This window comes from Hemicordylus capensis, chromosome 1 (assembly GCF_027244095.1).
Source record: "Hemicordylus capensis ecotype Gifberg chromosome 1, rHemCap1.1.pri, whole genome shotgun sequence".
Taxonomy (NCBI): domain Eukaryota; kingdom Metazoa; phylum Chordata; class Lepidosauria; order Squamata; family Cordylidae; genus Hemicordylus; species Hemicordylus capensis.
In genome coordinates, this window is record NC_069657.1 from 362,904,608 (window position 1) to 362,931,699 (window position 27,092).

At 41.4% G+C, this 27,092-nt stretch overlaps 1 protein-coding gene and 1 long non-coding RNA gene across 20 annotated transcripts in view; one reads left to right on the forward strand and one right to left on the reverse strand.

Moving 5' to 3' along the window:
* SYNE1 (spectrin repeat containing nuclear envelope protein 1) overlaps nt 1–27,092 on the reverse strand; it is a 575,028-nt gene that overhangs the window by 364,669 nt on the left and 183,267 nt on the right. For all 19 annotated transcript variants that reach the window (XM_053292895.1, XM_053292839.1, XM_053292877.1 and 16 more), the window contains 10 exons: nt 23,893–24,057; nt 21,294–21,461; nt 20,100–20,276; nt 18,860–19,000; nt 17,765–17,925; nt 13,065–13,215; nt 7,366–7,593; nt 6,543–6,641; nt 4,181–4,368; nt 3,953–4,073 (listed from right to left, as the gene is read on the reverse strand). In XM_053292895.1, the coding sequence (XP_053148870.1) occupies nt 3,953–4,073; nt 4,181–4,368; nt 6,543–6,641; nt 7,366–7,593; nt 13,065–13,215; nt 17,765–17,925; nt 18,860–19,000; nt 20,100–20,276; nt 21,294–21,461; nt 23,893–24,057 (1,599 nt within the window). The remainder of the gene's footprint in view (nt 1–3,952; nt 4,074–4,180; nt 4,369–6,542; nt 6,642–7,365; nt 7,594–13,064; nt 13,216–17,764; nt 17,926–18,859; nt 19,001–20,099; nt 20,277–21,293; nt 21,462–23,892; nt 24,058–27,092) is intronic.
* LOC128343626 (uncharacterized) lies at nt 5,284–11,850 on the forward strand. Its single transcript, XR_008315624.1, has 3 exons — nt 5,284–5,378; nt 7,429–7,510; nt 11,811–11,850. It is a non-coding gene; the product is annotated as an uncharacterized LOC128343626 (long non-coding RNA).

The window sequence follows — 27,092 nt, forward strand, 5'->3', positions numbered from 1 at the left end:
TAAGAGCATTGCGTGGAAGGCTTTCTAACAACTAAAATAACTTTCAACACCGGTCTGTCTTGTATTAGTGACAGGAGATTCTCCACACTGTGAGGTGTTAGCTCCGGATGTTTGGGTGGAACACTGACCTGTCTTCCAGGGTCAGAAGATCTTGATGGTCAGCTAAAGTTACGTACTGATCACTGGAGAGGTCCAACAACATGGGGAACCAGGCCTGATGAGGCCACCATGGAGCAATCAGTATGCAGTTCACTGTCCTCCCTCAGCACCACTGGTATGAGCGGTAGAGGGGGAAACAGGTAGAGCAAATCTTCGCTCCATGGCAACAGGAAGGCATCCTGCAATGAGTTGCAATTGTGACATGCTCTGCTGCTGAACTGTGGTCATTGCCTGATCTCCTCTGTTGTGAACAGGTCTATACTTGGATGACCCCAATGATGGAATAAGTCTTGGACCACTGTGCCATTCAGGGTCCACTCGTGGGACTGCGCTTGGTGGGCGTGGCTCAGAGCATCCACTCATACATTTTCTTTCCCAGCAACATGCATGGCACTCAGCCAAATATGATGGTTCAGGCACAAGTTCTAAATGTCCAGAGCCAGATGGCATAATACAGAGGAACATGTGCTTCCTTGCCAGTTCAAGTATGACATTGCTGTGACATTGTCCATCATGATCCTCACAGAGGTGCCATCTAGTAGTGGAAGGAAGGCTCTCATCACCTTCCAAATGGCTAGGAGCTCGAGGCAATTGATGTGCCAGCTGCTTTTGTGTTCGCTCCATATTCCTGATACACTGTGGTTGGCACAGTGTGCGCCCCAACCTGAATTGGAGGCATCTATTGTTAGCAACGTCGTGGCCAGTGGCTATACAAAGGGTCTGCCTTTGGTAAGATTCAGGCATCTCGACCACCAACATAAAGAGTTGCGGACAGTGTCTGGAAGTAGTAGTATAGATAGATACTTTATTTACGGGCAATGATCAAAACAAGTAGCAGTACAGTGTTTGAACAATCTTTTTGTGCACAGAATATTGATAGGAACCACTGTTGTAAGGGGCGTATGTGGAGGCGTGCTATCCTCAATATCCTGGTGGTGAAAGCGATGAATCACTGGGTGTCGCCTGGAAGATAGAATCCTATGTGCCAAGGCCCTAATATCCGCTATCATCCATGGGGGTAGAGAGGCAAGCATGTCTTGAGAGTCAAGGATAGTGCCTAGGAATTCTAGATCTTGTGGGAGTCAGTTTTGACTTCTTCCAATTGACACATAGTCCCAGACGATGCAAAAGGTTTAATGTAGTTTAAATGTGTTGGTGCAAGTCCTCTTCAGTCTGAGCCACCAAGAGCCAGTCATCCAGCAATGGGAATATGCGAATGGGGCTTTGGCGAAGATGAGCCATGACTGCCGACATACACTTGGTAAAGACTCTTGGCACTGTGGACAGACCAAAGGGCAGTACAGTGTACTGGAAGACTCATTTCCCACTGCAAAAGCAGAGGTACTTTCTGTGTTGCGGTCTGGTGGATATATGAAAGTATGTGTCCTGCAGGTCTATGGCCATGAACCAGTAGTTGCGCAGTAGGAGTTGCAAAATCTGGACAAGGGTGGTCATATGGAAATGCCTCTATAGAATAAAATGGTCAAGTCTCGCAGGTCTAGGATGGGCCTCAAATCACCATCTCTTTTCAGGATAGAGAAGTACTGGGAGTAAAAACCTGTTGCAGTATTGATGCGGTCTCACTGAATGGCATACTTTTTGAGCAAGGAGTTTACCTCCTGTCGCAGGGTTGGGTTGGATTGTGTGCAGCGCATTCCCGAAAAGGGAGGTAGGGTGTGAAACTCGATCGTGTATCCTAAATGTATGATGGTCAACACTCACTGGTCCTTGGTAATATCCTGCGAGGCGTTTGCAAATGGGAGAAGTCTGGAGGCAGATAGAGTGTCAGGCTCTCTTGCTAAAGGACCTTGGAGTGGTTTTGGAAATAGGAGTGCATGATTTACGGAAGGAACTGTACTGTTGGTATCTATTCCTTTGCTGCTCCTGGCGACGAAAGGCCTAAAAACTAGATTTTTGGTTCACTTGTGGTTCCCATTGGTGGTGTTTGTTCTGCTTTTGCTGGAAGGATTGAATTCCCATCGACTTCGCAGTTGCTTTTAGTGTATGGATTGTTTCCAGTGTATCATCAGTTACCTTTCTAAATAGGTTATCCCCATCAAAGGGGAGATCTTCAGTTTGGAGCTTTGCCTCATGGCTAAGAGAGGTAAATTTAAGCCAGGCATGATGGTGTAGGGCTATAGCTGTGGCCATATTACGAGATTCACAATCTGCTTCATGCCGTGCTGAACGAAGTTGCTGTTTTTTGATCTGAAGGCTGTCATTAAGAAAGGTCATGGTGGTCTCTTTCCTGTCTGGAGGAAGTTGTTGTAGGAAAGGCTCAATATTATCCAAAATAAAATGGGTATAACCAGTCATACACCCCTGATAATTAGAAATGCGGAGCTGGAGGCTCACGGTCACATAAATGTGCTTCCTAAACGTATCCATTTTTTCCCTATCAGGGTCTGAAGGAGCTGATAAGAATTTCTGCTTAGCAGCATGTTGGGATGATTCCACTACAATAGAATTTGGCTTGAGATGCATAAAAAGGTATGGGGTGTCTGACTGGCTTTTCCCAATTCTTGCATGTTAGTTAGATGGATGCTGGCTTGGCCCAGGTGGCCTTACCCACTCCTGAGACAGTAGGGAGTAGCTGTAAGGATACTGGTGCAGGTGTAGATCGTTTAAATAATCCAAACACTGGGTCAGTCATGTCATGCTTTAACTGTTGCGTTTCCAGCACCAGGGCGGACACCATACACTGGATTTGCTCTGAATAGGGTCTATAGTCTTCCAAGGACTGGCCCTTAGTCCCAAACAGGGTGTCATCTTGCACTGGTGAACCAGTATCACATCAGGATCCTTGTGAGTCGAGGAGGTCGCATCCTCCTCCGAGTTGGAAGCAGTATCTGCCAGACTACAAGAGGCAGTAGGCTTGACATTTTGGTCAGACTGGGTCGGCTGCTTGCCCACTGACTCACTCTGTGGCTGAGTAACAGTTGCAGTTTTCCCTTTTCCCTCCCTGTGTTTCTTAGGAATCGGGTTACTTTGAGAGTCCGTAGGCGAGCAGGATCTAGTCCTTAAACAGTGACTTCCTGGGGCGGGGGTGGGTGGGTTCCTCTCTCTTTGCCACTCCCTTTTCCTTGGGCACCAGCAGTGCCTTCCTCTAAAATCAAGGCAAGGGACTGAAGGGCTGAGGTGGCAGTCAGAGCCCTTTCCCACAACAGAGCCCCTCATGAAGTCCTTGCAGACAGGGCACAAATCCAACCGGTGAGCATCCCCCAGGCAGACAAGGCAGCTGTCGTATCTGTTTGAAGCTGGGAGCTTCGCTGCTTAGGACACACAGACTTTGAAATGGGGCTTAGCAGCCATAAACTGCCCACAGCCTGAGGGAAAAGGCAGGAGGCCATTGGTATGGTGGTGGTGGGGATCGAAAGAAATGAACACGCAAAAGAATGAAAGATATAATAGAAGATAGAACAAAAACAAAAACAAAACGTGTGTGACAGAAGGAATAAAGGCTCTCTCTCTCTCTCTCCCTCTCCCTCTCCCTCTCCCTCTCTCTGGTCTCAGACAACCAAGGCAGAAGGTCCTCTGAGGTTGCTATCGTGGCGGTTGGAAGAAGTCTGAGGGAGATATGTCTGAGGAGATGGTTATGTCACTATAGGGGGTAGGGCTACTGGCAAAAGGCTCCAATAGCTCTAGAAGTTTCCCCAGGGTTTGTCTATGCAGGCACAGACATCCATAGTGTGGAGGACAATAAGACCACTACCAAGAATATATACTTATTCCTTGTAGGTTATAGAAACACTAAAAATAGGAAAATGTTTTAGTTGCCAGCTCACAAACTTACTTGAACTAGCTGCAGTTCACTTTCTACTCTGACTCTATCGGCAGACACATGCTCTGAAGGTCTGGCTGCTGCTTCACACCTCTCCAACCAGGTCAGGAAAGTAGATAGCTCCTTCTCCTGTCTAGTGGAATACATTAAAAAAAACACCCATCAATTCAAGTCCTACTAAAACAAAAGGTGGGAAATATCAGCAGGTATTCCTCTAGCCAACTACAGTGGCTTACTTACCTCTGCCATTGTGCTAGGTGAGACTCTAATGAGGCTTGTCTCTCTTTAGTGCGATGTGTGGCATTGTCATATTTTTGCTGAAGCTTTAATACATCCTGAACTGCTTTCTCTTTGTTTATGACCTTGTGAGCAGCAGATGACAGATTGGCTAGTGTTTGGTTCATTTTTTCTAAAACCTGAGATAATTCCTGTTTAATTTGAAGCAACAAACAGAACACAATTATCATAATCACCGACATGTTCAAGCGTAGCAATTTCAGATGGCATACAAACTTGGACAGAGCATGTTGTAATACAGCCAGGCTGAACATCTTTTTCACTAACAGTACCCACAATATGGAGCACCATCTGCAATGACACCTAACATGCTTTCACTTTGGAGAACTCCTGCCAGTGGGCATTGGTATTTTTATTTCAAAAAGCTTTCCTAAAAGTCCCCTGCTGAGCAAAGAGGCACCTTTTTTAAGTGGTGATACTCTTTATTAAGCAGAGGGAGAGCAACTGGCCCTATCCATCCCCAGCACAACACCCCTCCAGTGGCTGTTGCTGGTATCTATCTTATGCTTCTTTTATAGATTGTGATCCCTGTGGGGTCAGGGAGCCATTTAATTTAATTTAATTTAATTTAATTATATCTATGCAAACCACTTTGGGAACTTTTGTTAAAAAGTGGTATATAAATATTCCTTATATTTGTCGCTGTCGTAAATTGCATCAATTTTTAGTCTGCTAAAATGTGTGTTTTAGTTTACTTTTCCTAGCATTGTTTTTGTTTTATTGTTTATAGTCACTGAAGACCTTTTTTGGCAGAAAAAAGGTATTTGGCAACACATGAATACATACATTTATAAAAATAAACATAAGGTTTGGGAAACCAACCTCAAGAGTGGGATGCAGTCAGGATGCACCTGACTGCACAGAGCAGGAAACACTTAACTTTGAGCTGCTCAGCCTGCAATATTTGCTGTCTTTGGGACAGCAAGAAGTTGATCCAACAAAACCCAAAGCCTAGCTGAGTCCATAAATCTTCATCAAATGAGGTGATAAAGGAGTAAAAAGATCTGTCTTTTCTGTCTTTGAGCTGTGTGCTATGGCCTCAAATTGCTCCATCCAATGGGGGATGTAAGGAGAGGACATCAAATTGCTGGTGAATTGACTCCAAGTCTCACTCAATAAATTAGATGCTGCCACTCCTCAGGTAAGAATTGGTTCTCCTTTGCCTCAGAATTTTACAGGGAGTTTTCACCCTCACATGTTATGCCTGGTGGAATACAAATCTGAGAGACATGCACCTCCGCCTACAGATAGATGCGCCTGACTCAAGGTCTTTAATAAAGAGGTCTCTGTTGTCAAGAGTTTGGTAACAAGAGTGCATCCATGATGTTAAGGGCATCATTTTTTCACATCCTTGGAGAGTCTAGGAATGTATACGATACTGTCCAAGACTGAACAGCTTTTACTCATATCTGTGAGATGGTGAGATTATGCACATGAGTGGCGCCACTGCAAGCGGCAGAGCAGGGAGCTGGAGCAGGGAGTACTCTGCATCCCTCAATGCACTGCGCCAGGAAGGATCAATGCAGTGCATTGAGGGACCCTCCCTCAGCTGGGCACTCTTGCCACCCAGTTCTGTATATGTGTGGGCTGCCTGGCTAAAGGTTGGGGTTAAAAGTTGGGTTAGGTAGGGCAGAAACACCAGAATTGGGAGTGATCCTGGGACTCCACACAAGCAGCCTAATCCAGGCTGGACTGCCCTAGCCTGTGTTAGGCTGCTCACCTCGTTGACTTCCTTAGCAACTTACAAGTTCAGGGGGATGCTTTTAATCTTAACACATAAGTAAGCCATTTACAATTAGGATGCAGCCTACCAGGAACACAGGAAATGGGACAATCACCAGCCTCCCTTGATAAAGGTTCCTGGACCCCATAGGAATCCTGTATCACTTCCCCCTCAGGCATTCTGCCAGGGATATCAGCCAGTGGCGTAACTAGGGAAAATGGCACCCAGGGCAAGCACTGAAATTGCGCCCCCCCCCGCCCAACATACATCTGACTGACACACATGTTTCAGAAAACTTTTATTTTAAAATTTTAAAAAATTACAAAAATTACTAATATCATACATGTGGTCAAGCTCCTATTTACCACTTCAGATTTATTTTTTAAAACTATCCAAATTGTGGGGCTATCATTAATTTGTCTATCCTGCCCTATAACAGGTAGGTTGCTGATTGCAGAAATCCAGTTTTCAACTGGAGTTTTTTACTTGTCAATTTTTGACAGCAGCTCTGTCCAGAATAGTACAAATTTCTTTCATATGTTAAGTATGTAATCAAGTGGCAAACTTTAAAGACAGTCTTACCATATGATCTTGAAGGGCCTTGTAAGTTTCTGCTGATGAAGAACATGAAGTATCCAGCTCTGCCAGTTTGGCTTCATATTTGCAGAGGTCCTGTTGGACCTTAACAAATTAAATTAATGAAACAAGCCATGTTTAAAAAGATCACATTGCAGTTTCGAGTTCATCTTAACTATTCATTGTACAGGTTAGGAATGAATCTGACTTCATGAAGTGAACATGGCCTGGGGAAACATGCTTTTGTAGTTTCCTAAGATTGCTACAATCTTACACTAAGTTACTCTACTATTCCTTATTTATTTAAATTGTCAATTTTTAGGATTCTGCATGGCTTATATTTAAACACAAAATAAAAATAATGTAAATCACATCACATATCACATATATAAACAGTCTCTCATTGTTAACAGGATCAAACCACTATTTTATATTAAAAATGGACAGATTGTATGTAAACATTTAAAAATTGATCCTATGCATCTTTACTTGGAAGTAAGTAAGCATAGGATTGCAGTCTTATCGTCACAGAATCTCAAACTGGAAAGGATACTTTAAAGACATGGTGATACTATACAGAATTTTCCTCAGTTAAATTCATCGTTTTTACTCCACGGATTTAGGTGAGTTAAACCATAATGTAACTCAAGGCGCACTGGAACTCACTGTGCTAACAAAAAGTAACCTTTACTCAAGCTGTTGTATAAAACAGCATGGCACTTTAAATGGACTTTTTGTAGTTTACTCTGGATGTACAATTAACTTCCACTCTCTTCTGTATAGCCTGTATATAGCCTCTGTAGCCTGGGAAGCATTTATAGTGTTTTACCATTGTCAAGTTTTCCTCGTATTTTTGTTGCACTGAAGCTTTTCCTGTGATTGTTCCTTGCAGATGCTGTGCACGATCTCTGAGTTCTTCCCAGTACCTTCTGATCTGGGTCAGCTTGGCTTTAATATGTGCCGCTTCTCCAGAGGTAAGGTATTGAGAGAACAACTGAGCATCCTCTTCTAGATTTTGGGTTTCATTTTTCTTGCCATCTATTTCTTTAATAATAACCTAAAATGTAAAGCAATGTGTAATAAAGAAATTACACCATATGGTAAATGCTTTCCTGTGAGTCAACTGATTAAAAGCCACGCATCACACACATTATAGGAATCATATGGACAGCCACTTTAAATTGCTCCAAACAGCAATCTAAAGGAGCTGCTCATTTTAAATTGCTGTTGTTTGCTTCAAACATATGGTGAGCCATTTGAACATGCAGAGGCTCTGTATGCAGGTAGAATCAATGTATGTAACATATATGCATCATTGCAATGAATTGTTAACTATTTATTTATTAAGATGTTAATAAGATGATTAAAAACAATAAACTCTTATTTATTGTTCAACTACAAATATTGCTTTCCCCCTTAAACTGTGAACAAAACTGCAACATTCATATTCATATTAAATTAGCAGCATTCATTTAATTTAGCATTTATTAAGTTTGCAGAAAGATGATGTGACAAATGACCAGTTTTAAAGTTCTGCTTGCAATATGCATTTGGAATTAATTAAAATTCTAGCAGGTTATTGATGCTTATCATACTATTGCATTAGGAAAGTAATAGATGTTCATTATTGTAACCAAAATACTTTTTCATTACAAACATCAGGATAAGAAGTGTAGGTGGATTAGATCAGAATTCTTTGGAGGTGCTGTCTGCCATCTGTTATGGTGATGACCACTATTGGCTGATCTGCTGGTTTACATGGACATGCAGACTAAATGGAAAACACTCACTCTTCTATATAGCCTAGTGACTGTCATATTGGTTAGCATTTGAGAAACTCAGGATTGTAAGCAGGATTCAACAGGCTCTCCTTCTTGTTCCCCAGTACTATAGTTCATCCTTGAAGTTTGCACTAACAAAATTAAAAACTGGACAACACACATGTTGGATTATACTTCAAGCACTGACTTAGATGTAGCTTTGCATATTATGAAATCAATTATTTTTTAATTGATCAAGGTTATTACTGCAAGATAAATATTCTCATATTGAATGCTGCACTGCAGGCAACAGGAGGATGTGCCATATGCACTATGGGCTTAAACTGTTCTAACATAATTCCTTCTCCCCTCATAGTTCTATGAGGGGCACTAGGGATCTCTGATAGAATTCTCCACATTTCTCTAAACTACAATTCCCAGGATTCTTTGAGGAAAGCCATGAGAGGTAAAATGGTATAAATAAAATGGAAGGACAATAAAATATATTAGAAGTATATTTATAGTCTTGTTCTTTTTAAATACCCAAATTCATTTTATTATAAAGCATACTGCTATTGCTGATGTTATGTTAATGGTGTATTATTATTGGTGTTTAAACTGTATTTTTGTTATGATTTTATCTGCTTTTAAACTATTGGAAAAGCAGTATTTACATATTTAAATAAATAAATAAATAAATAATATTGAAATGAGACTTTAAAAATATCATTGGTGTCCAAGGCATTTTGATGGACAAATGGCTTGTGTACATCTCTACTGAGTACAAATGCACATGTGCTTGGCTTTTCCCTTTAAAACACTCTGAAGCGAGAAATGATGGGTTCCCACATGTGGTATCCCTATATTTTGAAGGGAGAAAAAACTACATTTGGAGGAAAAAAAGATGTCCTTCAGACTTGACACAGTGGCTGACATCCAGACTAACAGCAAACATGCAGCAAACGCCATGGTGAAGGCGTGATTTTTGTCAATCTCCCCTTCCCTCTGTAGCTGACTGTGAATCCTGAAAACATGTCCCCGGTGACTCTGAGGCCTTTAGGGAGAGAGTCTTTTTTTTTTTAGAGTCACAGTTGGCTATAAAGAGAAGTTGGCTATAAAGAGCTATTTCTGAGAGTCACAGTTGGCTATAGAGAGAAGGGGAGAACAACAAAACTGCACGCACACACACCCATAGCATTTGCACAATATGCATGTTTTGTTACTCTAAATGTTGGCTATTATGTATTCAGTTTATTCTGATTCTGTAATCAAGTTTTTTAAAATATATTTTGAGAAGTGACCCTTAATCCCATTAAAGAGGGTACGCTGAATGACATTTATTGCTTTGGGATTGGTTTATGGGAATATGTGCCTTTACATAACCCAGTTAAAGACTCCTGTATTCTTAGAGGTCATGATATTCTCCAAACAATGGTCCAGGATATTTTTTGCTGTACAAACCAACACCTTCACAACCAGGTTGTTAGTCTATATCAATAAGAAGTTGTCAGCATAGAGCAACAATGAAGTACACTTCAAAAAAAGTTTTAGATAAGTGAATAGTCATGTTACAAAGCCCCTATTCCACAGATCTGACCTAGGGCAACAGCTATCAGTTTTAACATAAGGAGGCTATTGCTGGCCAATGGCTGTAATAAAAATTGATGATGATGATGCTATTCATACAATGGAGGAAAACCAGGCTAAGGGAGCGCAGCCTGGTTTTCCTCCATCGTGAGAACCACCGGGTTTGTGAGTGGTGAATTGTGATCGTGAGTTGCTGCAGCGTGGCTCCATGCCAACTTGTGAGGAGACCCCCGACTGGGAGGCTACAAGCCTTCCAGCCTCGGGTCTCTCCCTAGAATGCCCCATGCACTCATATAGGGCATGCTGGGACTTGCAGGGGACAGGTGGCCCCCGATCCCCACCACCCCTACCATGACAACCATAACCATAACCATGACAGAGCCAGTTATCGTGTGGGCAGCCAAATCAGTGGGCTAGCTGCTCGTGTGCGGGGAGAATGGGCCTGACCTGCTTTCCCAGCCAAAACCCTCCCAGCTTTACACACCAATCGTGTGTAGAGCCTCAAGGAGTCTTTCTCAGCCCTACTGGGTGATGCCAGGAAATTAAACTGGGATCTTCTGAATGCAAAGCAGATTCTCTGTATTACAGCTCCTCATGAAATGGGAGGAGAGTTGATCTTGTGGTAGCAAGCAGGAATTGTCCCCTTTGCTAAGCAGGGTCTGCCATGTTTGCATTTGAATGGGAGACAACATGTGAACACTGTAAGATGTGATGGGGCCATTCTGGGAAGAGCACCTGCATGCTCGCATGCAGAAGGTCCCACGTTCCATCCCTGGCATCTCCAAGACAGGGCTGAGAGAGACTCCTGTCTGCAACCTTGGATAAGCTGCTGCCAGTTTTAGACAATACTGGGCTAGATGGACCAATGGTCTGACTCTGTATATGGCAGCTTCCTATGTAAGCCTTGGGCAACTGGATAGCTAGCTTTGCATTTGCAAGGGATTACATTATTTATATTCTACTTGTTTAATGCATTCATATTTATTCATTCACAGAAATCTTTTCCAGTTTTTCTTTGCTGATTTCTTAAAAGATGGAAAAGCTCATTAGTCTCTTGTCTAATACGTTCAATTTCTTTCATTGGAAATATATAAAGAATGCATCTGTACATTCATGACACAAACAAGAACACACACTCACATACATATATACCCCACAATAACAAACTTGGGGGAATACTTGATTTGTGATTAAATCTAGATTTGCTGTCTAATATCATGTGTGATTCAGCTGCTTTCACTTACAAGAATTACTTTATATGAAATGTATGCCATCATTCCTAACAAATAAAAACATATAACATCTGATTATATGTGACACACATTTTTTCAATACCTAGAAAAACTGCTAAAACATACATATTTTTTCCTTCTGCAATTAAGACATGGAGGAACTGATTAGTTCCAGATTTATTATTTTATGTATTTAGATATAAACCTCTTATACTACTTTTCTACAGCTGTACTACTGTGATGATTTTGGAAGTTCTATCAAAAGTATATTTTGGTAAAAGAAATTTCAAACGGGCTTTTAAAATAGATTCTGGCAGAATACAATGAAACAACAATGCAGCAAAGAAAAAATGAAATTTTGATTTACTGATTTACCTTTTGATTCACTTTTTTGATTTATTGTGTTTATGAGCATTTAAGTTCCACCGGTTTTAAATAAAATTAAGTGCATTTAATTTGACCCAGTTTTGTATACAGAAGAACCTAGTAATTCGTGGTTCTGTGTATCCACAGGGTGTCCCAATAGACACTTGTTTCCTGTATTCATTGATATGATAGGGTTAAAAGCCATGTATCTGCAGTTCCTAGAGGGCCAGAACTGAATGCAGAGGTCATGTCTGTCCTCCATTTTGTCTCAAGCCATTTTGTGGCTCATTTCTTGCAAAAATCAAACTTCCCCCCTTGATTTTTTGCAGTTTTCCAAGGCATTTCTTCCTTTGTGGGGCATTCCTGGATACATGGGGGACCTGCGGAGTACGCCACAGTAAGTTCTGGGCTGTTTTTTAAAATTTCCACTCCAACCTGGAACCTAACCCCCCTTTTCCCATTGCCATAATGCCTCGTTACTCGTGATTGCATTATTTCTAGTAGCAGGCGAGAAATGGAACCCCTGCAAGTAATGAGGTTCTCCTGTATCTTAAATTTAATGAATATAGGTTTAAAAGGGAGAGTTTTTCATTCATAGAACATGTATGCCTAATTCAGCAAGAGTGGAAAACCTTTTTGCTTGTGATTCTATATATGTTAGACACAACACATCCAGCCCCCTGAAATACAAAAGTTGTGGTTCTATGCCTGCTTCAGGAACTGAGTTTAGAAGACACTGGTCATTTCTTGGTGGGAGGGGTGACTGAATCCAGGAATCCTCTCCATAAAATCCTCTCCATAAAAGATTATCAGTGTTGCCAGAATGAACAGTGCTTGCCATCTGTTTGATGGGGATACACGTAATAAGTGCACAGATAAAAGCTGTGCGTGGGGCTCTCTAGGCTGAGGCCAAAGGCTCTGAAAATGTGTGTATGCATTTGTAAGAAAGTGAGGCAGATATTTTAAAAATACTTTGAACTTGGGATGGGTTCCTTGTTCACATGCAAGAAACTCTTGAAGATTATATGTATCTGAGATGTATGAATGCATCTGGAGAAAAATGGAATTTAGTATAATATAAAGAATTCAGAATATATAACAAATGTCTGTGAGTGCAGAAGCTACTGAACACAGTAGTTCCTTTATTATTTCAGCATTATTTGAAAAAAGATACACAAAATCATATGTAAATTATCTACCATACCGAAATAAAATAATATAGCAACTAGCAGCTATACATATTACAATATAGAACTTTCTACACTCTGTGAAAACATACCATGAGGACATTTTGCAGGCCATGAATAGTAATTGAAAACATATTAATCCATCAAAACTGTGCTTTTATATTACATACATGATTATTATAATTAAGACTCTAAAAAGAGAAAGAAACCTGCGTTTGCATTTTATTTTAAACTCCTGCAAAACTTTCCATCTTGGCATCTTTGTCTCAAAGTGTGACATTTTTAACATCATTGTAGCTGTGAAACATGAGTTAAATGCCCATTCCTCTCCGAAGCTTTCTAATGGAGAAAAGAGAAAATACTGTTTTAATGCTAAATATAATGTGAACCAATCACCTTAACTTGGTTGATTTGCATTTCCAAGGAAGATGATGTTGTTTCCAAAGCATCCAGCTCTTTTTCCTTTTCAGTGATCCAGATGGACAAAGCTTCAAAATTTTTGCCAAAATGATCCCACTTGTTTTTCACCATTTCCATGGTTTTAATACTAAAATCAACCATATTTAGTAGAAAAAATAAACAGTTTGTTACTGTGTAACTGTGCCCATTTTCTGACATAACCTATTTAAAGAAAGTGCTACCATGATCATCCTAATGACATGCCATTTTAAATACTCATTTTTTCCAAGTTTTACAAGAGTTACAGCATCGAGTGGTGTAACGTGACCTCAGTGGTGTGAGAACTGATTGGTTACTTTCCAAGCCAGTGCTGCTCCATCTCCTGGAAAAGGCAATATGGTGTGGAAAGTAGTCATATCACTCCCTTCCCAGGTAGGATCTTAGAAATATATTATTACCAGAGTGGCATGGAAAGAAGCCATACCACAGCAGCTCTGACAGGACAATGTAAGAATGAGAAACTTAACTTTAACTAACGACTATGTTAGCCTTTTTAAAATTTGAAATTTTGTTGATACAGTCAACAGCTATTACATTAACTGTACTTTTGACAACTTCAGTGAGATGACCTTTTCTCCTTCTTTATGTCACAATGTTCACAAAGCCAGGACAAAATGTAGAGAATCAACTCAAGGTTTTTAACAGGTACACACATCTCTGTACAGAATATTTTATCTGCGGTATAGGTTTTTACAGCACTGATTTAGATCCAGGTTGCCAGTTTGAATTCCCACTGGTACTATATCGGGCAGCAACAATGTAGGAAGATGCTGAAAGGCATCATCTTATACTGCACAGGAGGAGGCAATGGTAAACTCCTTCTACCAAAGAAAACCACAAGGCTCTGTGGTTGCCAGGAGTCAAAATCAACTTGAGAGCACACTTTACCTTTAAACCCATTTGAGGTGACAGAAAGGGTAATATGCTATAGCTCCAAGTAAAGCCTACCTAATCTATTCCCTGGTATTCACACCAGGGCTATCTATATTTATTCTATACATGTATGAATCTGCTGCTCACAACAGCCATCTCAGATAGAATTTGGCATCCTTAGAATTTCAGCGATCATTTATATTTTTTATAAAAAGCAAAAAAAGGAAAAAAGAAAGCAAGCAAATTCCTAGATCTTAAGGGTTTAGATAAAACTCCGAAAGTGTGTGTGCAACCATTGGTGAAATCTTGGATGACAGAGGAGATTCTGAGCAAGGCCTTCTGAAGGCTAGAAGATCAGTCGTCTCTCCCATTTAATTAGTTCTTACCCCTCTAGTCCAGCTCACCTCAATTTCCATGCACTTCCTTTATTCCACTTTTTGACACTGTCACAATTTTATTACTCCCTCCCAACTCAATATCATTGTGCTCACATCATAAGTGTACTGGGAAAGAGGCAGAATGCTTAATAACAAATAGTGCATTGGTGTGTTGGCCTAAATTCCACTGAACTGGCATCTTTGGGTTTTGGAACTCATTTCTGTGCTGCATTTCAAACTTGCAATCCCATTTAGTTCCAAAAGAATATGTGTGGCTTTCTGTACAATTGAGTATACATAGCTTTTCTCCGGTGTAGTAGGGGATACTATTGTCAGCTGCACTAAAGCAAGTTGGGTGTTTTCTGTATTATAGAGCAGGTCAAATGCCCACATGTTGCAGCCCCAAAGACTGGAAGTGCATTATGAACTATGTAACTATAAATGTGAACTGTATATCTGTGGAAACACATATTTTAGGAATATGTCACTTAAATATGCATGCATATTTTGAAACTTACGGTAATTATGATTGTCTGAACCCTGTTTACAGATACATTGCATTATACTACAAATCTGTTCAAAACATGCCTTGAAAAGGAATATGGCCAGTTTAGCCACTTTTAATTCAGAAGCCCAAAAATAAATGTTATCGGTGGTAATTAAAAGGCACTGGAAGCCTTCTGAAGACAACTATCTACTCATAGCAAAGGAAACAATTATTCTACATAATTTACATAATGGAAAGCAGGAGTCATCCAAAAAACTGTAATATTTTCCATGATGTTACAGGAAGAGAACAACTTTAAAATAATGAAAACATCAACAATAAAGCACGTGGCAACAAATTTGCTTGTTCCAGGATTACCAAGAAGGGGCAAAATAGTCATATTAAAATAAAGCCCGACTCCAACATTGTTAACAGTAAACAATGAACTGAATAAACATGTTAAATGTTAGTATGTCCTATCAGGAAAAAAATATGGGTGTCATGAGAATCCAAACAAAAGAAATACTTAGCATCTTTATCATGACTTAGAAGTCATTGTATCTGTTGAGATTCTGGTTCATCTGAGACATTCTCTGTATGAATGCATCTTTGGTAACACTCAGGGAACATTGTGTGGACACTAAATTTACAAAACTAACCTTATTACTATCATCAATCCTTGCTGTGATTTTAACAAGACAACATGGAATAAGGAAATGTCTGTAAGATTTTTGTTAACAATAATAAAATATAAACTGTGATAAAGCTGCACCAATCTAGGCCCTTTGAGCACATTATTGTGAGCTATCCTGAGAATATTTGTATTGGCGGGCAGCATAGAAACTGATTTAATCTAGCAAATAAACATGGTCAGCTTTTTCAGAAACCCCTTCTCAAATTTATGTTAAAACAACAACAACAGCTGGTTCATGTGTTATGGCTGCAAAACGTTTCTAATGGCCCTATGTGGTAGTGTGGTGAAAACAGGATGTCCATCATGTGTAACAGTTGCCACATGGGTTATTTTAAGTAACATGCTTATGGTAGCCATTGTCTGTAAGCTGGCCCTGAGACTTCCAAAACTGGATTACTCCCAGTAACTTTTGCCAGTGAAGATCAGACTGTATAGTCAGGGAGCAGAACTACTTATCTGAGCTGAAAACTTACTTCTCAAAAGAAATGTCCATCCATCCATCCACTTCAATATACAAAATTTTGTGTGCCCAAGATTCCCCTTGCCGGAAATCTTATACCTTCTCGCATATTGTGATAACGTATGGGTCATAAGGTACAGGTAACTATGCCTAATATCATTTTTAGCAGCAGCAATAGGAAAAGGAACTGTTATATAATTTCAGTAAGAGAAAGGCACATTTTGATGTTCTTGTGCACACAGCCAAAAAAAAAAAAGTGAAGAAAAACAGTTCAAAACTAGGCTAATATTTTTCTAAAGGCTCTAGGCACTATAGGATATGGCACTATTCATTTATCCTAGCCTGAGTAAAACAATTTATTATGGGTTGGATCCCAAGCAGTATGAGTGTAATGGTTCTTGTGCAAGTCATAGGAACATAGGAAGCTGCCATGTACTGAGTGGCAGTACATTGGTCTATATAGCTCAGTATTGTCTTCATAGACCGGCAGCGGCTCTCTGAGGTTGCAGGAAGGAGTCTCTCTCAGCCCTATCTTGGAGATGCTGCCAGGGAGGGAACTTGGAACCTAGATGCTCTTCCCAGAGTGACTCCATCCCCTGAGGGGAATATCTTACAGTGCTCACACTTCTAGTCTCCCATCTATATGCAACCAGGGTGGACCCTGCTTAGCTAAGGGGACAAATCATGCTTGCTACCACAAGACCAGCTCTCCTCTCCTCTGAGAAGTCTCACACTTCTCTGCTGAAGCTCCCTGAGCTTCCGAAAAAGCCACAGCTAAGGGTCAGGAAATCCTTGGGAATGGCATAGGTTGCAAGCACAGGGAACTGCAGCGAGAGGAAGAATATTATTATTTACATTTTATATCCTGCTCTTCCTACAAGGAGCCTCTCTTCCTCCAAGTACTACATACTTAAGTTCCTCCTCACAACAACCCTGTGAAGTAGGTTAGGCTGAGAGAGAAGTGACTGGCCCAGAGTCACCCAGCTAGTTTTATGGCTGAATGGGGATTTGAACTCGGGTCTCCCCAGTCCTAGTCCAGCACTCTAACCACTACACCACGCTGGCCCTCTTATATCCAGAATATCTGGATATTGGGTGCAGGCATTAGCCTCGTTTTGAAGGCACCTTCTGCAAGCTGAGAATATCTCATAGAAGGTTCTTGTACCCAGTTTCGGGAAGTTCTCCCACCCCTGCATTCAGTTTCTCAGTGGTTTTCAGTGGCGTTTTCAGTGGCCTCAGGGAGTGGGTTTTCAGTGGCCTCAGGGAGCTGCAGTAGGGAGGAGGGCAGGGAAAGATCTGTGCGAGAGCCATTGTGCTGGTGCTACTTAGGATCCAACCTATTGTTTATTACTATGACTTCAGTTTTGTGCTCAGTTAACAGTGCAGAATTCCATTAAATTAAGGAGCTTAAACGCACATAATTGGATTTAGGACTGTAGCCAAACATGGTAATTCTAAGGACACTTATATGGAAGCAAGCTCCACTTAAATAAATGAGAATTTACTTCCAAGTGTAATAGGATTGGGGGCGGGGTGGTGGTGGTTGTGGTCTGTCACTATCTTTTTATTTGTTAGCTACAATTGTTATTCCAGTCTCTGGTACTCTATGGTAGTTTCTGGCTTATGAGTTACTATTCCATGACAAACTGGAGACAAACTTTGCGACTGAACATTGCATTTTGATAGGACAAAAATAGGCAAATGCTTATGTCAGGGAGCAAATACTATGACTTTGCAAGAACGTACTCTTCTTCAAGGGTAGCTTCCACTTTTTTAACTTGTTCCTGGATTGACTTTGCTTGCTGTTGAAGGGATTGTTTGCTCTTCGCACCAAGCTGTATTGAAAAAGACTCCTTGACAAGATTCTCAGCTTCTATAGCCATGGCTACTGTCTGTTTAGAAAGTTCCTGTAAAGAAGTGTGCAGTTATGAAAATAGCATATTTGAACAAAATCCCTAGTAATATTTAGTTAACTACTATTCAGCTATTATATTACTATTCCAACCAGAGATATTGTATCTACATGGAGAGGATTCTCCGAAAGGCTCCTAGAGCGCCACTGTTTTCTACCCTTCCTTCTCTTGGTGCACAAGCAGCTTCCACTGAGAGGAGGAGGAGGAGGAGGAGGAGGAGGAGGAGGAGGAGGAGGAGGAGACCACTGAAGATGCATATAGACCTCCCATTTTCTGTAATGGTCTGCAGTGCTAAATTCCCCAACAGGAAAGATGGAGGGGGTATATAGGATATAGGCATCTTTTATGCATGGGTATCGTAACCATACAATACAATGGGTATTGCAATCAGCTGTGATGGCGCAGCGGGAGAAGCAGCTTGCCTAGAGAGCAAGAGGCTGTTAGTTTGAATCCCCACCCGTGTGCTTCCCAGACTGTGCCTAGTAAAAATATATTTGCAGTCACTTATATTGGGCAGCAGCGATATAGGAAGGTGCTGGAGGCAGATGCTAACTTCCGTGACAACAGCAAAGGCATCATCTTATACTGAGCGGGAGAAAGGCAATGGTTAAACCACTCCTGTATTCTACCAAGGAAGCCACACGGCTCTATGGTCACCAGGAGTCAACACCGACTCAACGGCACAATCTTTTATCTTTATTGTAACCATAGTGGGAATGGATTGTGTCCTTATTTTGAATGTATTAGCTAGTTTGAAAATCACTACTTTCCCAAGAAACCATGTTGCCCAAGACAAAACAGGGAAATACATTTTTTTTAAGTTTAGAAAATTTCAAAGAAATGTACAAAAACCTTTTAAAAAACACCAAAAGGATCAACTAAGATTTAGACATGTTGCAGAATGGTGTAGGTACTGTAACACACATACTTTTGTTTTTTCTAGTTCCGATGACAAGCTCTCTAAACTGCTAAAACTTAAGATGCGTTCCAGGGCAGAGCTTGCTTGACTAAGATATTTTATGACTGTTTCTTTGTCTTTTTCAAATTGTTCCCATGTGTTCACTGTGACCTACAAGAAGAAGAAAGGTTAGTAAAAGAAAGATAATTTAGCTGTTAACTACCAGTGATAGTATCAAAGCTTGTAATTACCTAGTTAGGAAGATGAACTTGTCCAGGTTCTAATGCTCAGACAAATTACAAATCAAGCATTATTTTCCAAGCAATGTAAACTGAGAACCTGCACATGTAAAATTATTGGTTGGCATCCTGACTAATGCTGTATGCTTCAAACAGCATGCATGCAGTGCTAGTCCCCATGCTAGTTCCTGTGCTTCCAAACTGCAATTGCGCAAGAGCGTAACTACTTTGAAGCTCTCCTGGTGCTGCAGAACTGCTCCATTACAGCAGAAACCTGTCCCTGAGGGATCAAGGATGGGTTTCCTCTTCAACAGCAAACTTCTAGGGTGCAGGAAGAGCTAAAAAAATAGTTGCACTCTTGTGTAATAGTGCCCATACTTTGAATGTGTGGGAATTAGTGCTGTGTGTATGCTGTTCAAAGCATGCATGCAATGTTACTCAGGATGTCAGACACTGTCTTTTCAAATGCCCCTCAAAATTTCATCTATGCACTTTTCATCCACATCTTGGACAATACTAGCCTTTCAGACAGAGAGTAGCAAAATTCCCCAAAAGTTAAATTTGTAAATTTCTGCAGTACCTGAGCTATTGGCACAGGGAAGCTCCCAAGTGTTTGGAGCAAGGGGATTATGGAATCCCCAAGCTTGTGTGATAAAGCTCCAGAAAGCAATCTGACCTTAAAAAATGAAGTTCAGGAAAACTCCCTTGATATCCTTTTGGCATGCATTCCATCCAACCCATGAAACTGGTAAGAGCCCTTTTTCTCTTTCCCCTCTCAGCACCTTTCCAGACATTTTTATGTCAGGCACCCTGGTAAAATTACATGCCCCAGACAACTTGGTGCACAAAACACTGCTGTAGCAGCACCAGATGTGCTGACATCTCATGAAGGAGGACAAATGGTCAAGAACATCAATGGCATTGTTTACAATCAAAACTGAACAGCTAAATACACAGTCATTAATTTAAAAATAAAATAAGGGAAACTGGAGTCTTTTTGTTTCTCTGCGGGTAAAATGAGCAACACTGACCTGTAATTGATCTCCACGTTTATCCATAGATTGCTGCATGTTTTCTAATGTACTGTCCAGGTTCCACAGGTCTTCTTGCACAGTGGGAGAAAAACCACCTTCAATCTGTAGCTGTTTGCCTCGGGCAATCTGCTGTTGCACATCTTGCCTCTTTACATGGAGCTTCTTTGACCTTTGCTGGGAGCAGATATTTAAAAGCATGGAAGCAGATGAAGATATTGCTTGCCTCTCAATACAAATAACCACATAGGCATTTGTATACAATTGTTCATAGAGAGCACATATTAACTAGAGGGGTCTACTCTAGTTACCTCATAGCACATAGCACTGAGGTACTAAGAAGAAACCTTTCCAAAACTGCCCCAATACTTTTCCAAGGACCAGCACTCCTTGCCTCTGTTTACCCTCATTTTTAATATGGATGGACATGCCCATGGCTCCGCCATGCAGCAACAGAAGAAGCATAACCTATATAAGCATACAGTAAGGTCATTAGCAGGACCAAAGGCCCTGTGGGGAAGCCTCTACCCAAGGTGGAGCAGCAGTCTCCTAGTACCACTTTCTAGGACAGACACTTCAGGAATGATTGGAACCGCTGACAAACAGTTCTGCATAACCCCAACTCTGCAAGGTGACCTGGAAGAATACCATGGTTGATATTATTGAAGGCCAGTGAGAGATTCAAGAGAATCAACAGAGTCACCCTCCATATCCTGGTGGAGACCAAGGCAACTTCATCTCCTAAACTGGACAGGAAGCCAGACTGGTACATGTAAATCACACACAAATAGTATATAAAACATTTTTTTTTTAAGATTCTGTCTAATAAAATATATAACAAGTAAACACAGCAGTTACAGGTAACACAAAGAGCAATTTCAGAAAAGTATTTTTCAAGGTTGGCATGACAAAAGATGATTGTGGTTTTTTTCACTGCTCAGTGCACAGTTGCTCTGTCCAGCATCTTCTACAGTATATCAGTCTCAAGGCTTACATGAACTGCACATGCAGTCATGCAAATGTAGAATTGTTAGCATAACACTGGAAAACAGGAGCACTCTACAAATAATAACAGATGCACTTCATTCAGCATAACAGCTGGAAGAATATCAATGCTGGCAGCAAAGACATGCATAGAGAACTGCTTACTACAAAAGCAAACTATGAAGGCTGAAATATGGACAGTTGTCCTACCTGATGATGTCGCAGGAGTTGCTGAGCCTGTATCAAACTTTCCATATCTAAGATTTTTTCAACTTCTGCCTGTGCTTCTTTTGAGCTTGTGATTAGTTCTTCCAAGTTGCCTTTCACTTCTTCTGTGTACTGCACACAATCACTGACAGCACTCAAAGTCTTCTCGATCTATTTTCAGAGCAATATTAGAATTCTCTGAATCTGTTCAGTGCTGATTAACCAACCAAACAATGTGATCTATCATTGTTGTTGCTATTCTCTATTACTTCCTATCACCTCACAGTCAATAATGACTCTAACTAGGGACCAACTAGGGACCTGACCTGTTCCAATTCATTATTGTTCTGTGGGTTTGCTCTACCTTTTTTTAAATTTTGTTGCTGATGGCAGATGTACATTAGCAAATATCTGCACTGATTATAGCAGTGCAAAAGAGAGTCTTAATGTGATTGAATGATATCATCAGGATATTTTCTGTACTGTGATTTAATCAATACATACATGCATATACAGTGAGGGAAATAAGTATTTGATCCCCTGCTGATTTTGTCCGTTTGCCCTCTGACACAGAAATGACCAGGCTATAATTGGAATGGTAGGTTTATTGTAGCTGTGAGAGACAGAATAACAACAAACAAACCCTCAAAAGCCCAGTGCCCAAAAGTCAGCGATGGATTTGCATTGTAGTGAGGGAAATAAGTATTCGATCCCGTCACAAAAGATGTCTTAGTACTTGGTGGCAAAACCCTTGGTGGCAATCACAGAGGTCAGACGTTTCTTGTAGTTGGCCACCAGGTTTGCACACAACCCAGGAGGGATGTTGTCCCACTCCTCTTTGCAGATCCTCTCCAAGTCAGAAAGGTTTCGAGGCTGATGTTTGGCAACCTGAACCTTCAGCTCCCTCCACAGATTTTCTATGGGATTAAGGTCTGGAGACTGGCTGGGCCACTCCAGAACCTTCATGTGCTTCTTCCTGAGCCACTCCTTTGTTGCCTTGGCTGTGTGTTTGGGTCATTGTCATGCTGGAATACCCATCCACGACCCATTCTCAATGCCCTGGCTGAGGGAAGGAGGTGCTCACCCAAGATCTGACGGTACATGGTCCCGTCCATCGTCCCTTCGATGCGGTGAAGGTGTCCTGTCCCCTTAGCAGAAAAACACCCCCAAAGCATAATGTGTCCACATCCATGTTTGATGGTGGGGATGGTGTTTTTGGGCTCATAGGCAGCATTCCTCCTCCTCCACACACGGCGAGTTGAGTTGATGCCAAAGAGCTGGATTTTGGTCTCATCTGACCACAACACTTTCACCCAGTTCTCCTCTGGATCATTCAGATGTGCATTGGCAAACTGCAGACGGGCCTGTACATGTGCTGCCTTGAGCAGGGGGACCTTGCGGGCACTGCAAGATTTCAGTCCTTCACGGCGTAGTGTGTTACCAATTGTTTTCTTGGTGACTATGGTTCCAGCTGCCCTGAGATCATTGACAAGTTCCCCCTGTGTAGTTCTGGGCTGCTTTGTCACCGTTCTCATGATCATTGCAACTCCACGAGTTGAGATCTTGCATGGAGCCCCAGACCGAGGGAGACTGACAGTTATTTTGTGTTTCTTCCATTTGCGAGTTATCGTGCCAACTGTAGTCACCTTCTCACCAAGCTGCTTGGCGATAGTCTTGTAGCCCAGTCCAGCCTTGTGCAGGTCTACAACCTTGTCCCTGACATCCTTCGACAGCTCTTTGGTCTTGGGCATGGTGGTGAGTTTGGAAGCTGAGTGATTGCTTGCTTCTATGGACAGGTGTCTTTTATACAGGTACTGTAACAAGCTGGGATTAGGAGCACTCCCTTACAGAGGGTGTTCCTCATCTCAGCTCGTTACCTGCATATAGTGAAAAGACACCTAGGAGCCTGAAATCTTGCTGGTTGATAGGGGATCGAATACTTCTTTCCCTCACTACAGTGCAAATCCATCGCTGACTTTTGGGCACTGGGCTTTTGAGGGTTTGTTTGTTGTTATTCTTTCTCTCACAGCTACAATAAACCTACCATTCCAATTATAGCCTGGTCATTTCTGTGTCAGAGGGCAAATGGACAAAATCAGCAGGGGATCAAATAGTTATTTCCCTCACTGTATTTCCCAAATCCAAGTAAACGAATACAATTGTTGTGTCACAAGGTGGAAATGATGGATTTCCTCACTTCCACAGTGCATTGTACTTACCTTTTCTGTAATGTTTGAAGGGTAAATGTGTATTCAAATATGCAGAATGTACACAAATGGGAATGTCAACACATATTTGCGCACATGCATCTCCTCTTCAAATGTTACATTAAAGATATGGCTGACACAGCAATGTGAGGGGCCACTATTTTCTGCAATGAGTAAATTGATCCTATGCTGCAATGTAAATTGCTTAGGCTACTTAGTTTTGGCTAATGGCACTTTGGCATAGACAAGTGCTAAAAACAGCAACAACCCTGATGATTGCTGAGAATAAATTACATCTATTGTGCAATTCTGGCTGAATTGCTTGAATAGAACAGGATGTTAGTCATCTGGTCAAGTGAATAAGAAAAAAGTACATTAAGGTTCTTAAAGTATACCTCTGCCAATAAAGCTAAGAGTCTCTTAAAATCACTAGACAGTTTAGAAAGCTCGTCCCCTTGCTTTTTGGCGTCATCCTCAGAAGAAACCTCAGACAGAGCAGTAAGCCTAGATTTCAACCAGGTGATAGTTTCCTCATGCTTGCAAGCTTCTTGCCTGATTTCCTGAAATAGGAAAAAAAAAAAAGATAAGCACAAAACAAACAACTTTGGATAACATTAGTTGACCAGCTTGGATTCAAATCAATGCACATGTAATACCCCTAAAAGCTGTATCACAGGCTAAGAAAGTTGCTATACAAGAAGTATTTTAATACAGACATGAACATGAAACACACCTGTAGATTGTAAAACACGACGATCCTGCACATGGACTTCAATGTATGTACATGTTCCCCAAACCCTCCACATGGCTTTTTTGTGAGAGTTCAATATATGCACACACAACAAGAATAATATATGTAGAATTGCTACATGCATTTACCTACACTTTCATTCTAATTTTTATCTTGCAGTCTCCATTTTTGGAACTAATAATGTGTTGAGCAGACTGTAGCTTCAGTTTCCCATTTATAATACTGGGATAATAATGATATACTTCAGAGTTATTCTGAGGACATAGCCGAGTAAAAACAGTAAAATATTGTGTACAGTTAGTCAAATATAAATGTCAGATCCAGATTGACTACTACTAAGCTTTTATTATTTTTACATTTTTGGATATACAGGAGGCTCTTGAATATCATGGGGGTTATGTTCCATGATACCAATGCAAATGCCAACACTGCATTCATTGAAACTTGTGCCTATGGGAATGGTGGAGTTAAGTTCTTTGGTTGGAGAAAATACCAAAAAAACCCAGCAAAATTCCAGAAATAAGAGAAGAGTACAGCACTGTAGCTTGGCCACGCAAGCTCTTTCAGTAATGCCCCCTAACAAAACAAAAATGTCTCAAAAACAGATCCCATCACGGCTTCAAACTGGCTACAGAACGCTCTCCAAGCCAGAAGGTTGAAACACATGCACGGGAACCACAAATGGCCAAAATTCACCCCTGCAGTAATTGGAACTAGGTATATATAGTTTGGCCATGAATAGTTGAAACCGTGAAGCTATTCACACGTACGTGCAAAACCGGACTAAGGAAGTCCCGCCCAATTTTGCACGCGGGTGTGTACTGATGGGATCGGGCCCAATCCCAGCAGCAAACCCACCTACAGAGCCACCCTTTAAATGAGATTAGGAGAGCGACCACACTCCTAACCCTGTTTTGCTGATCATCCACCAGCCATGGCTAATTGCAGCCATGGCTGGCAGTCTGAGGTGATCTTGGGGAGCAGGGATCGCCATTATGCATCACACACTCACACAGTGCATTATTGGAGCTCCAGGGAGTGGGGCAATGTGTCCCAGCACCCCAGCCTTCGAAGCTACCAGCAGTACCGGTAGTCAACTGGGGAGGCGATCCGCCCACCAAAGAGAAGCCCGATGCTCCTCTGTGGGGAGGTAAACTCTTTAGGACTTCCTCCCCACTAACCTTCTTGCCCTTTCTCTCTGCTTGTGCGAAAGGGCTCTGCATATTGTGTCTGTTGAGGACACATTGTACTACTCTGGCCCTGTGCACAAAGAAGCATGGTGCTTCTACCATGACTGCCACGTTTATCTACTGCCTTGGGGTTTTCTTTTAACGAAAGGTGGTATATAAATGTAAAATAAAATAAAATAAAATAAAAATAAATAAATAAATATCTAGGGGCACAGCCAACAGAGGCTGCACGCAGCATTAAAGGATTTTCAGAATTTGCTTCCAGTGCAGTGGTGTCACTGACTGTAACCATTTAATGTTGCCTCACAGATGTTAATCTTGCTATTCATGATATTACTCTTCCCAGTGCCCCTGTTTTGTTTCTGTTTTTTGCTTTTACTGCTGGATTGACTCAAGGATTCAGTTGGGATGGGTGAAAATTCTGACTCACACCAACGTGAAGTCATACTGATGTAAAAGATCTACACTGGCTGCCAATAGGTTTCTGGGCAAAATACAAGGTGCTGGTTATAACCTATAAAGCCCTAAACGGCTTGTGCCTTGGGTATTTAAGAAATGTCTTCTTTGTTATTTATTTATTTTTATTTATTTATCAAATTTGTACATCGCTCCAAACTTTCATCTCTGGGCAGTTAACAATAGCATAAAAACAGTTAAAAACATATACAAAAACCTTAAAACAATTTTAAAATAAACCAGAGATTAAAACCCAAAAAAATTAGGAAGCTGAGAAAGCATGGGCAAAAAGGTGGGTTTTCAGGTGTTTTTTGAAAATTGCCAGAGATGGGGAGGATCGTATCTCATCAGGGAGAGCATTCCACAACCTCGGAGCAGTGACTGAGAAGGCCCGTCTCTGAGTAGCTACCAAATGAGTTGGCAGTAACTGGAGACGGACCTCCTCATATGACTTCAATGGACGGTGGGGCTCGTAGTGAAGAAGACGCTCTCTTAGATACCCAGGGCCGAAGCCATTTAGGGCTTTATAAGTTATAACTAGCACTTTGTATTTTGTCCGGAAACCTATTGGCAGCCAGTGTAGCTCCATCAGTAAAGGAGTAATATGGTCTCTCTGAGATGACCCAGAGACCAGCCTGGCTGCCGCATTCTGAACCAACTGAAGTTTCCGGACTACGTACAAAGGTAGCCCCATGTAGAGTGCATTACAGAAGTCAAATCTAGAGGTCACCAACAGATGTACCACTGTTTTGAGGTCATTGATCTCGAGAAATGGGCGCAGCTGGCGTATCAGCCAGAGCTGACAAAAAGCACCCCTGGCCACTGCCTCAACCTGAGAAACCAGGGAGAGGTGTGGATCCAGAAGTACTCTCAAACTGCCAACCTGTTCCTTATGGGAAAGTGTGACCCCATCCAAAACAGGTAGATCAAAATAATCTCTAGAGTTCTGACCCCGCACAATAAGTACCTCCATCTTATTCAGCTTCAGTTTATTCTCCCTCATCCAGCCCATTACTGCTTTCAGTCAGGCATTCAGGGAGCATATGCCAGCTCCTGAAGAAGTTGACATGGAGAAGTAGATCTGGGTGTCATCAGCGTACAGGTAACACCCAGCTCCAAATCCCCTGATGATCTCGCCTAGTGGTTTCATGTAGATGTTAAAAAGCACTGGAGAAAGTACAGAGCCTTGAGGGACACC